This window comes from Neovison vison, chromosome 9 (genome assembly GCF_020171115.1).
Source record: "Neovison vison isolate M4711 chromosome 9, ASM_NN_V1, whole genome shotgun sequence".
NCBI lineage: Eukaryota > Metazoa > Chordata > Mammalia > Carnivora > Mustelidae > Neogale > Neogale vison.
In genome coordinates, this window is record NC_058099.1 from 73512553 (window position 1) to 73532542 (window position 19990).

The window sequence follows — 19990 nt, forward strand, 5'->3', positions numbered from 1 at the left end:
AAGCATCTGACTTGATTTGGCTCTAGTCATGATCTCCAGATTTAGAGATAGAGCGCCAAGTCGGGCTGCGCTCTTGGCTTGGAGTCTGCTTGCCCCTCTCTCTCTAATCCTCCCTCTCCCTCTCCCCAGCTCTTAAATAAATAAATAAATAAATAAAATGTTTGTTTGTTTTTTTAAAGTTTCTACATCATTATTACTCAGAAGGCAGTTAAGCAATAGCCACAAAGTTCCAAGGAAATGAAAATGTGACCAGAGAATATTATACCTAGCCAGTCTGTGATTCAAATATAAAGGCAACCAATAAACATTCTCAAGCACATAAGATTTCAAAAATCACAAAAGCAGTGAGTCTGTAACTTGAACATGAGTTTGATAACAAAACTCGGCCAACATAAAGTGGAATCAAAATAAAGCATTCATGCATACAGAAGCATGGCAAAATGACTGGTGGTGAATCAAAGTCCTTTAAATCCGGAGCTAAGTCTATACAAGTATGAAAAGTATGATTACAGCACATACAACAGATGATATAAACCTTAACTATGTAAAAATATTTAATTATGAAAAATTTTGAATTGGGAGAAAAGTAGTAGAAGTACATAACTGCTAATTTCTCAAACTTTTGCAGAAGTGAATAAAACTAAAAATTTATTCCATTCTAAAAATGGAATAAATAGCTAAAGAGGAAAAAAAAATAAAAGTTTTTTTTTGTAATCATCCTTCTTGACTATGCACATATAATATAATCCTACCTTTATAAAATTACTTCTACATATACCTTTGTATCTTTACATGCATGTACACATTAACATACAGATGCATGTATACCTACCATGAAACATACAGAAAGAGAGAGAATAGTGTAATTTCTGGAATGAAGTTCACTTAATATTAATAATGGGTATTTACAGGTGGTGGGATTTTAAGTAGCATTTCACATTTTTCTTTGTACTTTTATGTATTGCTTGAATTTTTATAATGAGTGTGTGTCAGTTGAAAAGCAATAATTTCCAAACTTACTGTGGCACCTGCAAAAATACAGATTGATGGAACAGAATTAAGAGTTCAGAAATAAACTCTTACATTTATGGTCAATTGATTTTCTTTTTTTTTTTTAAGATTTATTTATTTATTTATTTGACAGAGAGAAATCACAAGTAGACAGAGAGGCAGGCCGAGAGAGAGAGAGAGAAGCAGGCTCCCTGCTGAGCAGAGAGCCCGATGCAGGACTCGATCCCAGGACTCTGAGATCATGACCTGAGCCGAAGGCAGCGGCTTAACCCACTGAGCCACCCAGGTGCCCTATGGTCAATTGATTTTCAACAAGAATTCCAAGACACTTCAATGGAAGGAAAGAATAATCTTTCAACAAATGGTCATGAGACAACTGAATATTCATTCACATGAATGAATGGAGTTAGATCCCTACCTCACACCATATACAAAAATGAACTCAAATGGATAAGAGACCTAAATATAAGAGCTAAAGCTATAAAACACTTAGAAGAAAACAGGAGTAAATCTTCATAACTTTCAATTAGGCAATGTTTTCTTACATAAGATAGCTAACATATAAGCAACCAAGGATAAAAAAAGATAAATTGAACTTTATCAAAATTAAAAACTTTTGTGTCACAAAGGGCATTATCAAGTGAAAAGACAACCCATAAAATGAGAAAAAATATTTGCAAATCATATATTTGATAGGGGACCTGAATCTGCAACATATAAAGTACTTTTACAACTCAAAAATAAAAGACAACCCAAATAAAAAATTGGTAAAGGAGCTAAGCAGACATTTCTCCAAAGAAGATATATAAAAGGCCAATGAACACATGAAGAGATGTTCAACATCCAGGCGCCTGGCTGGCTTGGTAGGTCGGTGGAATCTGAGTCTCTCTCTTTTTTTTTTTTTTTTTTTTAAAGATTTTATTTATTTGACAGAGAGAGATCACAAGTAGGCAGAGAGGGAGAGAGAGAGAGAGAGAGGAAGGAGAAAGCAGGCTCCCTGCCCAGCAGAGAGCCTGATGCGGGACTCGATCCCAGGACCCTGAGATCATGATCTGAGCTGAAGGCAGAGGCTTAACCCACTGAGCCACCCAGGCAGCCCCAAACCTGAGTTTCTTTGATCTCAGGGTCATGAGTTCTAGTACTGGGTGTGGAGCCTACTTTAAAAAAAAAAAAAAATGCTCCACATCATTAGCTATCAGAGAAATGCAAATTAAAACCACAGTGAGATACTACTTCACACCCACAAGGATGGCTACTATTAAAAAAACAACTGTTGGTAAGGATGTGAAAAAATAGTAACTCTTGTGCACTGCTGGTGAGAATGTGAAATGGTGCAGTCACTGTGGAAAACAGTATGGCAGTTCCTCAAATACAATTAAAAGACTAGAAGGCAGGAACTCAAACAGGTATTTGTACATGAATGTTCAGAGCAGCATTACTGACAACAGCCAGGAGGTGTAAATTACCTAAGCATTCATCAACAGATGAATGGATAAACAAACAAAAAAAAATGTGGCAATGTCCATAAAGACAATGAAATATTCAGTTTTTCTTTTCTTTTCTTATTAATACAGTATTTATTTGTCTTTTATCTGTCCAACCCTGAGCCAACCACTTTCCCTAGGCTGTCTGGAGAGGTATAGGAAAAGGAACATACAGGGCAGATGAGACACAGGAGAAAGACCTATGGGAGGTGGACACAGCTCCTTAACATGGCGAAGAGGATGAGAAAGGCCACCATCAGGCCAAAGAGCCCCATGGTGCCCAAGAAGGCAAAGCCAAGAATGGTGTAGAAGATCTGTTACTTCAGAGAGAGATTCCTGGCATAACCAATGATGAAGCTCTCAAACACAGTCCCATTTCCAGCCCCAGAGCTAGCCACCCCTACCATGGCGGCCCCAGCCCCAATAAACTTGGCCGCAGCAGATGTCCCTTGAAATGCAGAAGTTGCAGCTAGAAATAAGTGAGGTCAGGGAATGTGGGGCTGCCAGGCTGCTGAGGCTCTCATCTCTCAGTGTCCCCGGTGGTTTTAGCACCACTGCAGACAGTTATCAGCTCAACAGCTGAGAGGTGCTCCTGACCAAGAAGATGGGGAGAAGAGCATTGCACAGGTTGACATTTTCAGGGAATGAGGGGCTGTAGCAGGAGAGCTGTTCCCAGTGCAGAGAGGACCGGAATATTCAATCTTAAAAAGGAAGGCAGTTCTGACATGTGCTGCACCATGGATGAACCTTGAAAAAACATTATGTTCAGTGAAATAAGCCAGTAGTTACAAAAGGTCACAAAAGGACAAATATTGTTTGATTCCACTTATATGAGGTATCTGGAGCAGTCAAACTCCTAGAGACAAAAAGTAGAGTGATGGTTGCCAGGGGCTGGGGGAGAAGGAAACAAGGTGGAGTTATCATTTAATGGATCCAAGTTACAGTCTGGGAAGATTAAAACATTCTAGAGACGCTTCGTGCTGACCGTTGCACAACAATGTGAATGTATTTAATGTGTTGACCTTTACATTTTACAGTGGTTAAAATGCTAAGTTTTGTTACATATGTTTTACCAAAGTTTAAAAAGTAAAAATCAAAATAAAGGAATGAAGTGTTGCTCTGTGCTACCACATGAACCCAGAGCACACTGTGCTACATAAGAGAATCCATCACGGAAGGTCACGTATTCTATGATTCTGTTTATGTGGAATGTCCAGAAGAGGCAAACCCAAAGAGACAGATGGTAGGTCTGCAGTTGTCTGGAGCTGGGGTGGGGGTGGAGGGTAGAAGTGGGGCAGTGACACCTAATGGGTATGAGGCTTCTTGTGGGACTGATGAAAATATTCTGAAAATGGCAGAGTGGTGAGGGTTGCACAACCTCATGCATATACTGAAACCACTGGCTTGTACACTTTAAAAGGGTGAAATCTATGGCATATGGATTCTATCTCCATAAAGCTGTCATGGAAAACCAATAAATCTGCTGTTCAGAAAAGATAAACAAAAGAAAACCTGAGCGACCTGGTAGACAGGGCACTAAGTGTTCCAAAGGGGAGTTGACATCAGCGCCTCAGAAGTCAAGGGACGGACAACGTGCTCACTTAACACTGCAGTAGCTCAGTGTGAAGTGGTTTTAGCCAGTGGGAGTTTGGGCTAATTGGTCTACCAAGCATGTAAAACTTCTGAGCCTATTTTCAAAATGCCTTTCCAAATATATGTTTAGGAAGGTTCCCCCTACCCCCCCAACCAAAAAAAAAAGAATGTAGGGGCAAGGAACAGTCTTGTTATACTCACGCTACTCCCACCATATGTGTTCAGGCTGTACACACCAATACATCACATCTAACACTGTGGACAACACGACTTCAAAACTGTATGAGCACCACTGTCAAATGTCAAGAACACCCAGTGGACCAATCTGTGTTGAGGCTGCATCCTCTATTCTCTGCACTGTTTTCAGAGCCTCTCTCTCTTTGCGAACTTTCTCGCTATGTGCAGCTTGGTCCGACATCAGTATAAGCTGACTGTCTCTCTCTGATAGTTTGGGGGCCAGGCTGTCTGAATATTTCAGTGTATCTTGTTATTAATCAATTCGTTCACCAAATATGTATGCCGCACATACGGTATGCCAATTGTATATTGGTGGTGAGATAAAGAGCATGGTCTGACCTTGTTGAGCTCATGCACAGAATGGAGGAGATAGAAAAAGAACAAATGGATCCACCAATGACAATATAATTACAAATCATGGCAATGACAATGAAGGCAATGAAAAGGGCAAAGGGCAAAAATAACATGGCAGGTACATTATCTGTTCAGCAGGGGTGACTCTGAGATTGTTGTATTCAAGCTAAGACAAAAGGATAAGAAGAAGACAACCTTGCAAAGATAATTCCAGGTAGAGGGAAGAGCAGGATTGCACTATTTGTGTTTTTAAGGTCACGTAAGGTGAGACTACCCACATCCCTGTGCACAAACAGCTTTGGGTTACAGTCTGTCCCAAAGCTATAGGGAGAGATCCCCCTCCCCGAAACAACACTTCCCTGTATTCACCTCATTAACTCCCTACTTTTCTTAGTGCATTAAATCATAAATCTCCCTACTTTTTTTTTTTTTTTTAAGATTTTATTTATTTGTCAGAGAGAGAAAGGGAGAGAGAGCAAGCACAGGCAGACAGAATGGCAGGCAGAGGCAGAGGGAGAAGCAGGCTCCCTGCCGAGCAAGCAGCCCGACGTGGGACTCAATCCCAGGACGCCGGGATCATGACCCGAGCTGGAGGCAGCTGCCCAACCAACTGAGCCACCCAGGCATCCCTTCTCCCTACTTTTTGATACTTTTGATACTTTTTGATACTAGTCCCCACATGCCACATACCCCTCAATTATGTATCATGGACTCATGATGACTCACAAATTACCTGGGAAAGGATCAACTGCCCATGAAATGTGTGCACAAATTTTCTTAAAAATGCAAAATAGGTCTCATCTCCAAGTCTTTGGGCAAGGAACCGGAGAAGGAAATAGCCCTAGAAGAAAGGAAGGAAAAAAAGGATGTCTATCATGGATTCATGAGAAAGTTGCTTACTATGCAGCCAACTCTAACCTCCCACCAGTGCTTTTTGCACAGAGAATGTTCTACCTGACCTGTAGGGGGCTGCCCGTCAGATTCTTCCCAGTAAGGCTGGACCTGGAAATTGGGGAACGACTATTTTGCTTTCAACCCTTCTGTTAATGGTATCACCATCTCAGTTTTCCTCAGTTTACATGAAGCCTGATGTCCACTGTGGACCAAAAGTGAAGAGGGGACCAGCTCCTGTCTCCCTCAGCTAGCAGGAAAAGCCTTTGCAACGTAAAATATTTCCTTATTCCTCCTGCCGTCCACTTGGAACCTAACAGCAATTTCAAGATTCTGCTCTTCAAAACTGACATGAAACAGAGAGAAGGGAAGTACAGGGCCGGGAAACTGTATTCATGTATCATTTTGGGGGTATGGAGTGTTTTAAATATTGGACTCTCAGATACCTGCCCAGTCAAATGACATTACAATGTGGAAAGTCTCTTTGTTGTGCCCCAGCCCTATTTATATGTTTATATGTATAACCTGAACAGTGTTCTCCCATAACAACTGGTTTCTGCCCCTTCGATGCACTTACCTTTAAGTAATGAACCTGCATGAAGACCTTCTCGGGATTGAGCCCATGTTTGATGACAGAAGATCCTGAGTCACTCACATGGCCAGTTTTCTCTTTATTGGGTCTAAAATGATGCGGTAAAATTTCGTTTCAGTATGCACATTTTTCAATAATTAGATCCTAATATCATCTTATTTCTTATTTTCAAAGTTGCTCAACAGTGTCTGAGGTCTATTCAATTGTACCAGGTATAATTTAAAACAGTTTATATTATAAATTCATATATTAAACAAGGAGGGATTTATATTTGGGTTGGCAACCTGAGGTTGGCTATTGGCAATATTTTACATCATCTTATCCAACAGGAAAGCTTGCCAGACCCTCAAGGAATCTGAGTTCCAATATGAATTATTTAAGAACCTAAGGGCTTTTCTTTTAGTGGGACTGATGGACTGGGAAATGCAATGGAAAATGCAGCTTTACTCAGAAGGGCAAGGAACTAATATCTTTTAAAAAAGAAATTTCTGAAAGCCCCAATGTTATCCACTTCTCTCAGTTTGCATTTAAGCAGTTAAGGTTTAAGAAATATTTGTACTCTGAAGCCATTTTAGAATATCAAAAGCAAAAAGAAAAGTCATAATGGCCCATGTTTTTAGAACAGGTAGAGGCATTGACAGCATACACTTTAACCTGCTCCTCTCACAAATGAGGGGAACTGAGGCACACAGAAATAAGTCTGCAACCCAAGTCTCATAGCTCGTTTTGAGTCATGGTGACATCAGCATTATAACCAATGTCTACTTTTACCTATCAGGGTGCTTTCCATTTTGCTCTATAGCTTTAAGTATTCTTTTTTAAGATTTATCTTTTTATTTGAGAGAGAAGAGCTGGGGGGAAGGGGCAGAGGGAGAAGGTGAGAGTCTTAAGCAGACTCCCCGCTGAGCGCAGAACGAGATTTCGGGGCTCAATCTCATAACCCTGAGATTGTGACCTGAGCCAAAACCAAGAGTCGGACGCTTAACCAACTGCACCACCCAGGTGCCCCTATAACTTTAATTATTTTTTTAAATTCCTTTAAAAAATATAATTGGGTAATAATGAAGCTTCAACAACTAGTGAAAATCTAAATGAGCAACAAGGGTTTTAAAATTTCCGCTATTCTAAAACCAGTCATTAACTGGACAGACAGACTGAAGAGTATGATTTGGGGTGAGGAGAGGCAAGAGCTGACCAGCGGGGTGGCACGTCAGAAAGGAGTGTGGTGTCACAAAGTACGTGGCCTTCAGAATCCAAGAGAACCGGTGCTGAATCTCAACCCCACTGGCAGATTACTTAAATTCTCTTATCCTCAATTTACTCATGTGCAAATGGGGAATAATCCCACCCAACTCCCCAGTTCCTGTGGGGAATAACTGAGATACTATACAAAGCCCCTAACAAGGACCAGAGATACAAAAATTACTCAATAAACTTAATAGGATAGTCTAAATTTGTTAGCAATTAATACAGCTAAATTCAAGGTTGTTCATCTGATGTTAGAGGCAATGGGTTTCAGTGGCCCATCCACTTAATTCCATATGGTCACAGATACCAATACGTGGCGATGCGGGACCCAAATGGAAGTGCCTGAAGATGGCCCACCTTGCCAGTCAGGACCTTTGCAGTGTGTTCTAGCTGCCAAGCCAGAACCTCTGATTAGGTCTCTGCAGAGTATTCTAGGTTATCTCACCAGAAAGAAGGCACGGGACCAGCAGATTCCTAAAGCAGAGACAACAACCGGCCACCAGAGCTAACTGCATAGTTTCCATTTTTGTGCTTGATCCCTGACTTACATACATGACCATACTTGCAACGATAACTAGTCTCTTTCATCTTCATTTAAGACTCCATTGAAAAGCACCAGCTTTATTCCTGCTCTCCAGTGTGTCCTGGGACTGAGGGTTTTTCTAAAGAAAACCACCCTGGCTTTGACAGGCAAAGCCCACCACCCACAGTCCTGGCAGAAGGACGGCTTCTCAGAGTCAGTCTAAATCCAAACCAGCTTTCCCAGCCCCAAGAGGAACAGACTTGCTGTGAGCCTCTTATGCCTTAAGCTTTGTACTGAAACCATCAGAAGGGGAGGGACACAGAGGACCGACGTAAATCTCAGCTCCAAAGGTTGGCTTCTAGCTCAAGTTCCTAGTGATGCCTGCTGTTGGTGCTTTTTTCTCCTTTGCCTAAATATGTCCTTCCAGAAAGCATCCCTCTCTTACTTTCTTCTTTCACCTTCTCCAAATGAAGAAGTGTTCAAGAAAATTCTTTTAGGCTGACAGCATCCAAGGCAAATATACAAGTCCCCAGAGATTCCTTTTAAAGTAGGCGTTGTGCTGGAGAGAGCAGTGTGCAGGGAAGCTTTATAAGAAATCTAAGGGAGTGGTTTTTACAAGGAAAAATACTCCATGAATGGGAAAAAGGTGACTTCCATTTCTGTGCTACTCCAGCTCACGTGATGCCTCTTATCCCAGGTCTAAGCAGAGAGACAAAGCACGGACACAAAGCAGGAAACAAATCAATTCCCCCTTCATGCAAAAACAGATGACTCGCCCAGAAAGACTACATGCCAATGTATGACTCCACTTAAATAATTATGGTCAAGGAACAGGCAAAAGAGACTGATGGGGACAGAGACCAGAATAACCAGAATAATGGTTATCCTTGGGGGTGAGTACTGTCAGAGCGGGGAAAAAGAGGAAGGTTTCTGAGACACTGGGAATGTTCTATATATTGATCTCAGTGGTGCTTTCACAAGGATACAGAATAAAAATCTGCTGAGCCATCTAGAAAAACCTATGTACTTTATGTATGTAACATTTCGATCAGAAAGTTAAGAAAAAATAGATGCATGCAAAGCAGTACATGCTTTGTGAGAATAAAAGAGAATTAGTCTAAGAAAGGAGCTTTGCTGTTCATGTACCATGAACATAAGACGAGGATTAACTAAGCCCTCTGAGCACCTGAGCACCAGTGAAGTATGTTTTGTTTTTTTTTTTTTTTGAAGTATGTATTTTAAATGACACCAGGAGAGGCAGAAAGAACTGTGGCAGACACACCTGGCTCAGCCCCATTCTCATCTACCTTCTTTCTTGCCTCTTATACAATTAAATCTAAAAAGCAAAATGCTCAATTTCCAAGTGTCTTGGCAGCTATGAATAGTCAAAAAACATGGTCCAGGCCAATGAGACAAAAGCAGACATCTACTGCAGTTGAGGTGGGGTTCTGGGAAAGCTTTTGCTTTCCTTACAATAGACAGAAGTATGATTGGTAGATGGAGGCACAGCAGCCACCTTGCAACCAGGAGACAGTAAGTCACTACACTATGGAGACCAGAATCCATCAAATGAAAGAAAGTAAGCAGTCTTTAATGATCATTCAGCTGCTGGCCAGGCCAAGACTGACTGCCTTCAAACTTTTTATTGTCTAAGGAACTCTCGTTTGTTTAAGTCAAGATTGCTTTACTAGTCTATTAATTATAGCCAGATTCATTCCTAATGGATGAAGAACTGAACTATTACTATCAGCTCCTACTTCCTGTTATTCCCCTGTGCCAGGTACTCTGCCAAGCTCTTCCTACATATATCCTGTCCTACCCTCCGAAGAACCTGCTGGGGCAGGTACTATGATTATGCCCATTTAAAGCACTGGAAAGTGAGACGTGGAAAAGACCACAAAGCTAATTAGTGGCAGAGTTGAGGCTGGAACCTGAGTTCATGGAACACCGAAGTCCTTGCTGAACACCGAGACCTCCCCAAGACCCAGGCCCCCAGAGTGGCTGTGCCAGATAGAAGTGGAGAAACTGAGAAAAGCTGTTTACCCTGCCCGAAGCTCAGCTCCTTACCTACAGAGAGCATGAGGAGGCTCAGATCATTTGGAAGAACTCTGTAAACACAAAAGTGTTAAGCATCTCTTGAACTTACACACCAGTGTTTATTCCTGTGGCTGGAATACATGGAATGTGAGAGATCAAGTTACCAAGGTCGTTTGCGCTTAAATGCCCCTGGTTTCTGTTGTACCTGGCACCAACTGTAATAACCAAGATTAGCATGACCTTTCCCTTCCTGCCTTCTTACTCTTCCACTGTGCTCAGAAGCAATACGGACATTGAAAGAGCTGTCAGATAGCAGTGGTATTTGATACACAGTGATCTGACTTAGAATCAACCCTCCCGAAGAAAGGACTGATTCTGCAGGAGTGTCACCAAAGGTGGGATTTGGGAAAATGCCTCAGAAAGGTGCTCAGGCGTGTCCACTTGGGTCCGAACACCTTTGGCTCTGCCACAGCCCCAACGGGCCGTCTGCCAGCATTCTGTATCTTCTACCCCTTGGCAGCAGGAGCGAGAGCCACGAGATATCTTCATCTATAAATTCGCTACTCTAGTGCCTGAGCCAGAGACCAAGCATCACGGACATGAGACAGAAAGAAACGAGACAATATCCTTCCAGTGATTCAACACGCTTGTCTGTCTCTCAATCACAGCTGAAGCACACGGCGTGAAGGGCCGGGAGCAGGCCCTGACTCACCCCACCGCGACGGAGGAAGTTCAGTAGTACCCTTGTGCAGAAACAGGTCTAACGGTACTTAGCTGAGCCCTAAGTGCACAGGTGAGACCTATGGGGAAAGCAATCCGACACCCTGGTTAAGAGTTTGGGGTGAATCTTGACTCTGCCACTTAAGTACCATGTGAAACACCCAACTTCATGAAGCCCGATCCTTCGTCTGTGGAAAGGGGATAGTGATCGTGACCAAGATACCTCATCAGGCTGCCGTGGCATCCAACAGCGCTTTGCCAGAGCTCCTGTTGGCATTTTGTAAGCCCAGCATGAATATGCTGCTGTTTTGGTCATCACACGTTCTGACTGGAGTTCAGAGAATGCCGCTGACCCTGCCTCTGACAGGAGAAACCATTCATAAGACCTTACTCTGTGGCACTACCTATTCTCATGGGAAGCTGGGCAAAGAGTATACAGGACCTCTTATTTTAGTAATTTCTTGATAGCCTAAAATCATTCCAAAATAAGTATTTTAAAGAAGACGTGGCACATACATGAGCCGTTCCGCCTTTCTTTGTGAAACCGAACTTTGAGTTTAAACCCTTCAGGTGTTGGTCTTTTAAGCTGCTCCTTGCTGAATCATCAGAAAACAAACAGAAAGAAAGAACAAATTTCAGGTGTCGCCTAAAGTTCTAGAGAGCAAGGTGTGGTCAGATTCCTGACACACATGCCCACAGTCCACACCACTCTGTGAGAAGATTATACTACATTTCTAGGTATAAAAAAAAAAAGAAAAGGAAGGCGGAATGATTCGAAGTACAGGAATCTTATATCCTCCATTAGTTCTTGCAACAATGTTCCCCTCTATCAAATATGCCTCCTTGCCACCGACCTGACTACCAGAGAGAAGCACAGATAGTCAGGCACACCTTTAACGAATGATGTTGTATCATGTCAGGGGTACTGTCTGGCAAGTTTGATTATCTGTCTGATTTTCACAATGGATTTAACAGTTACCCAGCCTGAAGCTTCTTCCCCGTCAGGGACCATTATCCTGTCGCCGACACAGCAGGTATTGCTCTGGTGTTGAAAAAGGCAATTGCTGAGATGATATAAGACAGAAGGAGGCTTCCCTCCGAGGAGCCAGAGGAAAGTGACAACGGTATATTCTGTCCCCTGACGGTGAAAGGAGCCAGTGGTTGGAGATGTCAGCTGTTGAAGAAGGTGACAAGGAAAGATTCTGTAGTTAGCAGAACTGTAGAAAACACAAACAGTCCACAAATTTTGATAAGCAGGGTAGGAACGTGAAAGATGAAATTCAGAAAAGCAGGAGGTAATGAGAATCAGTACAAAACCAAAACAGTCCTCAGGTTTTGAGTGGTCATAAATCAGATATTCCTAAGAAACATAATCCCAGAGAAAAAACAAAGAACAGATGAATACAATGATCTGAGTTATATATTACCATATTCAACATAGCAAGGGAGAATCTGGACATGTTTTCAAAGGAGATGAGAAGAAAATGGAGGGCACAGACCCCACTATGACTGTGCAGGATGTTTCCATAAGGTGAATTTTCAGAGGACATGTTCAAAAGATGGAAGCGGAGGCAGGGCAGGGGGTGGGTTATCCTGGAGAAAGAAAAAAACAAAAACCAAAAACCCAAAGATGAATACAAAGAGCCCAGAAGCTGTAAAATCCTTGCCAAGAAGGTGAAAAGTCAAAATGAGCTGATGCTAATGGAGAATGTCCAGGACAATGAAAGGGGCTTTAGAAATCATGTTCAGAGCATAAAGAAGACCAGCTGTTAAGAGGTGATAGAACCAACATAACTACCTGACTCTGACATTGCTCCAACCTTCCCGCTAGGGAGAATGATGTACATGGCGGAGTGAGCACTGTTCTGTGGGTACTGATACCTGGGACAGGGGAAGGGGACTCCCTTCCAGAGTTCCGACCTGCCATAGCTCTGAAAGCGTCCACCGGCAATACAGACCTCTGGGAGTACCGTCATGGAGACAATGGGGAAGGGACTGGTGGGGACAAATGCTCTTCTGATTTGCCAAGGAAGAGAGGATAAGAGGAGAGAAGGCAAAATTTGAGACTGAGTTATTGAACAGACAGCTCATGAGTGCTTAGAACAGAAGATGATGAACTATAGGAGTTAGCATAAGATCTAGAAGGCCACATCCAGAAATTCACTGTGGGTATCATGCACCCAGACTTTTACAGGCAGCTAGCAGAATGGATGTAAAAGTGGTAAGTGTCTGGTGGTTGTTTCATGGTTTGTAGGTTAAAAAAACAGAACTCAAGGCTGTTGATTAATTACTTGCTAGAACCAGGACGGAGCAGTACTTAGGGCTGAGCCCAAAGAATCATGATGTTCTGGTGTAAGAGATTTGCATTTCAGTCCAAGCTGGGAGTCTAGCTGGTTGACTGATGGCATCCAGGTCAAGAACAGCAAGCACAGGCTGAAATGAAGATCGAAAATTAATATGACAATTGTTAATAAGGACAGAGGTTTTAAAAATACTAACCTTGGCCTATGAAGAAGATTTAATATATTAAATTGTCTGTAAACTCAGCATACAGCCAGAGGTGACTGATGTGGCTTCCAAAATAACAACCACACTGGTAGATGGGCTCAACAGGAGCAATGAGAAGGTAGCGGGAAGGACTGCTGGGAGGGGGTCAGACAGCGAGCAGAGCAGAGGTCAAGACTGGGCTCTGGAGCCAGACTTTCCTCTACTTTCATCCCAGATTGCCACTTACTAGCTGTGGAAACGGGGCCCAATGCTTAATACCTCTACACATCGGTCTCCTCATCTATCACACGGGAAGGAAGATGGCCAATACCAATCTCATGGGGCCATTTTGAGGACTAAATGAGATAACGTATATAGACTGCTTGGGACAGTGTTTGGCACATTGGAACCACTCAGTGAATGTTACTAAAGAGAGAAAAAGGGGAGGGAGTTGGGATAGTAAGACCACAATGAGAAGGTAGATCATACTGGTTTAAAAAATGAAATATGGTGTATGTGTGAGCAAACCCAACTTGACTGGTGCTGGTCCATTCTTTTCTGGCCCAGCCATATAAGAGAAGCAGTAACAATCCCATTGCATTCTTCACAGGCTGAACCTCAAACTGAGTGCTGTGTTCAGTCCAGGTGTCACAATTGGAGAAAGCCACTGTCAACAAAGACAACAAAGGACCAAACCCAAGGAGGCAAGGGTTCTCCCAACCTTGTGTTATGTAAGATGAATTTTCAAAACTTGTGACCTAGTGACCAGGAAAGGAAAGACCACGGTCTTCAAATATGCGGATTTGTTTGGGGCAGAACAAGGCAAATCCTATGCAACTCGGGAGGTAAAGGAGATGACCTGGAGGGTCTTATAGGGTGGCAGGTTCCAGCCCAGTCCAAGGAAAGCCCCTGTAAGATGAGTGTACCCAACAGGGAATCTGCTGCTTTCTAGAACAGGGAGAACTGGCCTGGAAATCTTCAGTAGAACCCGGGTGGCTGGCTGTCAGGGATATGGGAGGTTAGGTGAAATCACTTTAAAGGTCATTTCTGACCCTAATATTCTATGATTTTAGGAGATAAAATGGCCCAGAGTAGCTTCAGCTGCAGCAATTATTTTTAAGATTTTATTTATTTCTTGACAGAGAAAGAGAGTCCACAAGTAGGCATAGCGGCAGGCAGAGGGAGAGGGAGAAGCAGGCTCTCCACTGAGCAGGGAGCCCAATGCGGGCCTCGATCCCAGGACCCTGGGATAATGACCCAAGCCAAAGGCAGCCACTTAATCAACTGAGCCACCCAGGTACCCCTCAGCTGCAGCATTTAGATGTAAGCCAGCATTATCCCCTGCAATGGAGTCAGTAGGTTTGCCCTGCAGCCTTGGTCATGCCAAATGAGCATCAAGGGTGACTCTGATTAAAACCAACCAACCAACAAATACCTAAATGAACTAGAGGAAACTTAACTGAAGTTTACTCAACCACATATAACCGGAGAGAGATTGAGCCTAAGAATATAGGATTCAAGCAGTTCTTACTGCTTCCCTTACCCTGTATCCAGTGTTGTAGTCTGGGGGGGAGGGTGAAGGAGAGGGGCATATGCGGTAAGCCTGAGCATGCATCCTCATAAGCCAGGTTAAAAGGGCAAGGGGGATCATAACAAATCGCAAGCTGTCAGTCGGCCACACACTTTCAGAACACAGGAATACAAAGAACTTGGAGAAAAGGGAGCAAGAGAAAACCTTTTGGTACTTCCCTGAAAAAACCCCATGATTCCTCCTGGAAGGAGGCAAATGAGACAAACCCCAGCTTCATCTTGTAAGGGAGGCCAGAGGCATTTTTTGAACACCAACAGCACGTGTGGTGCCGTATGCCGAGGCAGCGGAAGGGCTCATCTCATGAATCCAAGAGGAGCAGATGGTCTGTGGGAACTGAGGAAGGACTTTTCCCTCCTGGGCGGAGGATGGCACGGCGCTAGGGACTGGAAGCCACAGGGGGTGGAGCCTTGCCTGGCTTTGTAGCCCCACACCTACCAGGATAGAAAACAGGGTGAGTAGTTGGGAGAATAGCTCTCTATCCAGTCTCATGGGCAACGGTGTACGATTTAAGTCTTCTATTTAACAGGCTGTGCAGTAACAGTTAGACCATTCACCAGAGCATTGTTTGGAAAAGCTAAACATAGAAATCGCTAAGATGTTCAACAGTTAACAGGTAGTTACGTAGTGAGTTGTGGAACATTCAGGAAAAACCTACATGTGTTGGTAACAGAACAACAGTGAGGATTGTATTATTAAGAGAAAAATGGGAGGTAGAGCATGTAGTGGAAACACACACACACATATATATATATCCCACATGATATATATTCTTGTGCTTGAGGGATGCTTTCTTGGAAGTGAATCATCTCTAGGTGCGTGGTTACACCACAGACACTGTGAAGATGTCTTCCAGGCCTCCAGTGCTAGAAATGGTGCCTTGAGTCCCACCCAGTGCCTTGAGGACACCAGCTGCCTCCTGTCATAATTTCACCTTCCATCTCTCCTTCAGGAATTGCTAACCGACCCTGCTAAAGCTGCGATGATGTTATGAGATGTTATAAAATATCCAATGATTTCCAAAGATCCCTCTTTTTTAAAAAAATTAAGATATAATTCATATATCATAAAATTCGCCATTTTAAAAAAAAGTACAATTCACTGGTTTTAGTATCCTCATAAGGTTGTGTAACCATCACCAGTACCAACTGCAGAACATTTTCATCACCCCAGAAAAAAGATCCCACACCCCTGACATTCAATTCCATTCATTTTTTCCAATGTCTATTTAGATCCTTTTCCCATTTTTTCTCCCCTTAGCCAATTGAGTTATTTGTCTGTTTATTACTGAACTCTAAGAGTTTTTCATATATCCTGGATACAAGTCCCCTCAGATATATGATTTGCAAATGTTTTCTCCCATTCTGTGGGCTGTCTTTTCACTTTCTTGATGGAAGCCTTTGAAACACAGAAGTTTTTAATTTTGATGAAGGCCAATTTATTGATTTTTTTTCCCATTTTGGTCATTTGTACTTTAGTTTAAGAAACTGGTGCCTAATCCAAAGGCCATGAAGACTCACACCTATGATTTTTGTCTAACAGTTTTATAGTTTCCACTCTTATATGTGGGTCTTTGATCCATGCTGAGTTGGATTTTGTATGTGGCATGAAGCAGAAGGTCTAACTTCATTCTTCTGTATGTGGATATCCAGTTGTCCCATGGCCATTTGTTGAAAAGACTATTCTTTCGTTCACTGAATGGTCTTGGCACCCATCAAAAAAAAAAACTGACCATAAAAGAAAGAAGAGTTTGTTTCTAGGCTTTCAATATTCTTGCATTGGTCTACATGTCTGTCCTTATGCCAGTATCACACTATGGTGATTACTGTAGCTCTGTGCTAAGTACTGGAATTGGGAAGGGTGAGTCCTCACCCTTTGTTATTCTTCAAGACTGTTTTAGCTATTCTTTTTGGATCCCTTGAATTTCTGTATGAACTTCAGGATCAGCTTGTCCATTTCTGCAAAAAAAAAAATAGACAGCTGAAATTCTGACACTGGCTCCATAGGTCAGTGCAGGGAGTACTGTCATTTTATCAATCTTCAGTCTTCCAACTCGTGAACTGCAAGATGTTTTTCCATTTATTTGGTTCTTCTTTAATTTCTTTTAGCAATGTTTTGTAGTTTCCAGTATATGCGTTGCACTTCTGTGTTAAATTTATTCCTAAGTATTTAATTATTTTTTATGTTATTATAAATGAATTTGTTTTCCTGATTTCATTTTCAGATTATTTATACCTGTCCAAACTTCTATTTATTGATCTTGTATCCTGTAACCTTACTGAACTTGAGATTAGTTCTAAGAGGTTTTTTGCAGGGAGGATTCTTAGGATTTCCTGTATATAACATAATGTTATCTAGGAAAAGAGACAGTTTTACTTCTTCCTTTCCAAGCTGGATGCCTTCTATTTCACTTTCTTGCCTAACTGCCTTGGCTAGAACCTCCAGTGCGATCTTGAGTGGAAGCATAATCCCTCTTTTCCATTCTTTCTCTCCTCAACTGCTGACATGAAAGAGGAAGAAGTCATTTTTTTATAGAGTACATTTTAAAGTGTAGCAGAATATTCTTCTTTTGGGTCTTTGTAGCAGGTCCAGGCAAATACCTGCATTATTTTTTGGTAAGCCATTCTGGGTCAGAACTATTGGCCAAAACACAAACAAAATGGCCATGTTAGGGGGAAGGATTCATTGAGAATGAGAGTTTTTCTCAATGGGAAACTAACATTCATTAGCCAAGAATGTAATGTATATCATACTAGGACCAGCTAGGTGAATGAAATGTCCTCAGAGGATGGGCAAAATAAGAGTGAATTATTATAGATCAGTTTAGGTATTCGAATTATTTTTTAAGGAAAATATTTCACAGGCAAGTGGGGTTATAATGAATCAGTGCCACACAGGGCAATACAGAAGTATGCATACATACTTAAAAAATTAATTTTCAGAAGGATTCACAAGAAAATGCTAGCAGGGATTATCTTAAGGCAAAGACTCCAACGGTGGGGATGATATTTTACATCTTTCTAAATTTGTTTGGATTTTCCTGTTATGCGCTTTTAACTAAGCAATGATTATGAACTGTTTTATTTCTTCTTTATGTTTTTTTAGACTTAAAAAACCCTACCAAATGTAATTGCAAAAATGAAACACTGTGTACAGTAAATATGTAATTAAAGACCTATCAAGGAGAATTCCATCCCTCCCTTAGAAATACCTGAGTGATGAGTAACCAGGGAATGGTCTAGAAAAATGAACAGGGAGTGTTATTTGAGTTCAAATATTCAGGACATGTCTGTCATCCTTGCCGGGTAAAAGAAGTGAGAACTGAGGGAGTCCCTCCAACAGGAAACAGGAATTGAGTGGGCAGCTCAGGGGGATAGAGCTGGTCTTCAAAACAACAGGAAAGCGCAGATTTTGTTTCTGGCTAGCTGAGAGCCTTCAAGTTTTTCAGAAAATGCTGGCACAGCTACAGCCCGGTCCTGTCACGAAAGGGTAGAAACTGTCCACAGAGCTAGCCTGCTAGTGAGTGTAGTTCTAAAAAAGAGAACTAGACAGAAACAATGACGATGAAGGGGGTCCCGGGCCTGAGGGATGGAGAGTGGAGGTTAGGAAGTGCCAGATACACATGGAGAGACGTCAGGAACCATGCAGGCCAGTTTCAGTGGCTGGAACCCGAAGTCAAAGAGGAGGCAAGGAGTGTTTTCTTCTCAGGGTCGTGGTCAGATTCTGTATAGAATGCCGGGAAAATTGTATGGAGTGGAGCCAGAGGGGACACCAGCAGGGCCCTAATGTAGAGATTAGACCAGAAGTACGTTCCAGGAAGGTATGAAGATTCCATTAGTCTCAGAAGCATTGCCAAGTTAATTCTTACCTCAAGCTATTAGTTTGAGCATCTTTGTTTAATGTTCAAGCTTTTTTTTGTTTGTTTTTGCTTTTAATCCTATCTTTTCATTTGTAACCAGGCACTCTTGCCTCCCTTACCCTCTCCCTTTTTAAACATCCTCTTAACTTCTTAAGAAAACTACCTTTTTGGGCAGTCTAGTGAATTGCAAGCTTGTCAAGAGGAAAGGTAGGTGTTTCCAGGCTCTGGTGGGTAAAGAGAGAGGAGCAGGGTACCTGTGTGGTCGCCAGGGGAGGGTAGCAACAGTGAAAGAAGAGATAGAAACCAGAAGAAACCGGAAGAGATAGTGGGGCTGGCTGTGGGGGCTGGGTCCTTGTGACCTCTGTCACTCAGCAAACATTGACCAGGTGTCAGAGGGTCTAGATGCCAGCCCCTAACACGTGTTGAGTATTTACTATAGGATGAACCACTGGAAATGGACAATACTGACCCGTTTCGGATCCACCAAAATGGAAATTCTCTGTGATTCAACCCAATACATGTATTCTAACTGATTTGTATGTATTCATCACATTATCCACTACACCCACCTCCGAAGAAGACTGTTGTGTTATAATTCCCGTGTTATAATTCCCATGTTATAGTGAGGACACCAAAGCTCATTGTGCTTGTGGAACTTCCAAAGGTCACACAGCAAGTTGAGGCATCAAGATGGCACTCAAATCCAGGCACTCCGGCTTCCAAGCTTGGTCTCTAAACCCTAGACTACCCTCCTGGCTTGAGATCTGAAGACCTACAAGCTCTGGAGAGAGCCCAGGCCTGCATTCTCAGACGATTTTTCTCTAAAATGAGGCAGGACAGATCAGGCTTTGGCCAAGAAGGAACTGGGACTGTTGCCTTTCACTCTGTTATAGTCATACATAACAAACTTCACAAAGCCCACAAATTCAACCACTTCCTTTCGTGGGTCAGTTCTTATCTGCCATCAGAGAATGCTTTACATCATATTATTAGAAGCCTTCTCTGAAGCTGTATTGACACTTCAACCAGTTTTGACTATCACCCAATGAGCCAATTGGGAAGCGCATCCCAAGCTCTTCTAAACCCAGGTGTGGCTTCCTGAAATGGCCACCCAATTCCATCTGGCTTGGAGACTCTGTATCTCTGATCATGCATGATCTCACAGGCTCGGTAATCTTCCCAGAACTCCCATTTCATTATGTCATTCCTGGAACTGAAAATAGCTCCTCAGTGCCCGGACGGTCACATGCAAAATCTTGAATCTGGCCTCTAGGGAACTCCATTACTTAGCCTGTCCTTCCCTCGCCCCTTTGGTCTCACGGGTTCCTGACGTTTATCCTCTCCAGGAAGCTCATTCTCACTAATG

The 19990-nt window shown here is 42.4% G+C and overlaps 1 protein-coding gene and 1 pseudogene across 8 annotated transcripts in view; both read right to left on the reverse strand.

Annotated features, from left to right (window-relative positions):
* LOC122917633 (aminopeptidase O (putative)) overlaps positions 1-19990 on the reverse strand; it is a 336369-nt gene that overhangs the window by 116542 nt on the left and 199837 nt on the right. For 7 of the 8 annotated variants that reach the window (XR_006386419.1, XR_006386420.1, XM_044265752.1 and 4 more), the window contains 2 exons: positions 6148-6250; positions 5413-5520 (listed from right to left, as the gene is read on the reverse strand). Coding sequence is in view for 6 of the 8 variants with exons in the window: in XM_044265752.1 (XP_044121687.1) it covers positions 5413-5520; positions 6148-6250 (211 nt within the window). In the remaining 2 variants the exon portion in view is untranslated. The remainder of the gene's footprint in view (positions 1-5412; positions 5521-6147; positions 6251-19990) is intronic. The other variant, XM_044265753.1, reaches the window with a different exon arrangement.
* LOC122917001 lies at positions 2696-4506 on the reverse strand (annotated as a pseudogene).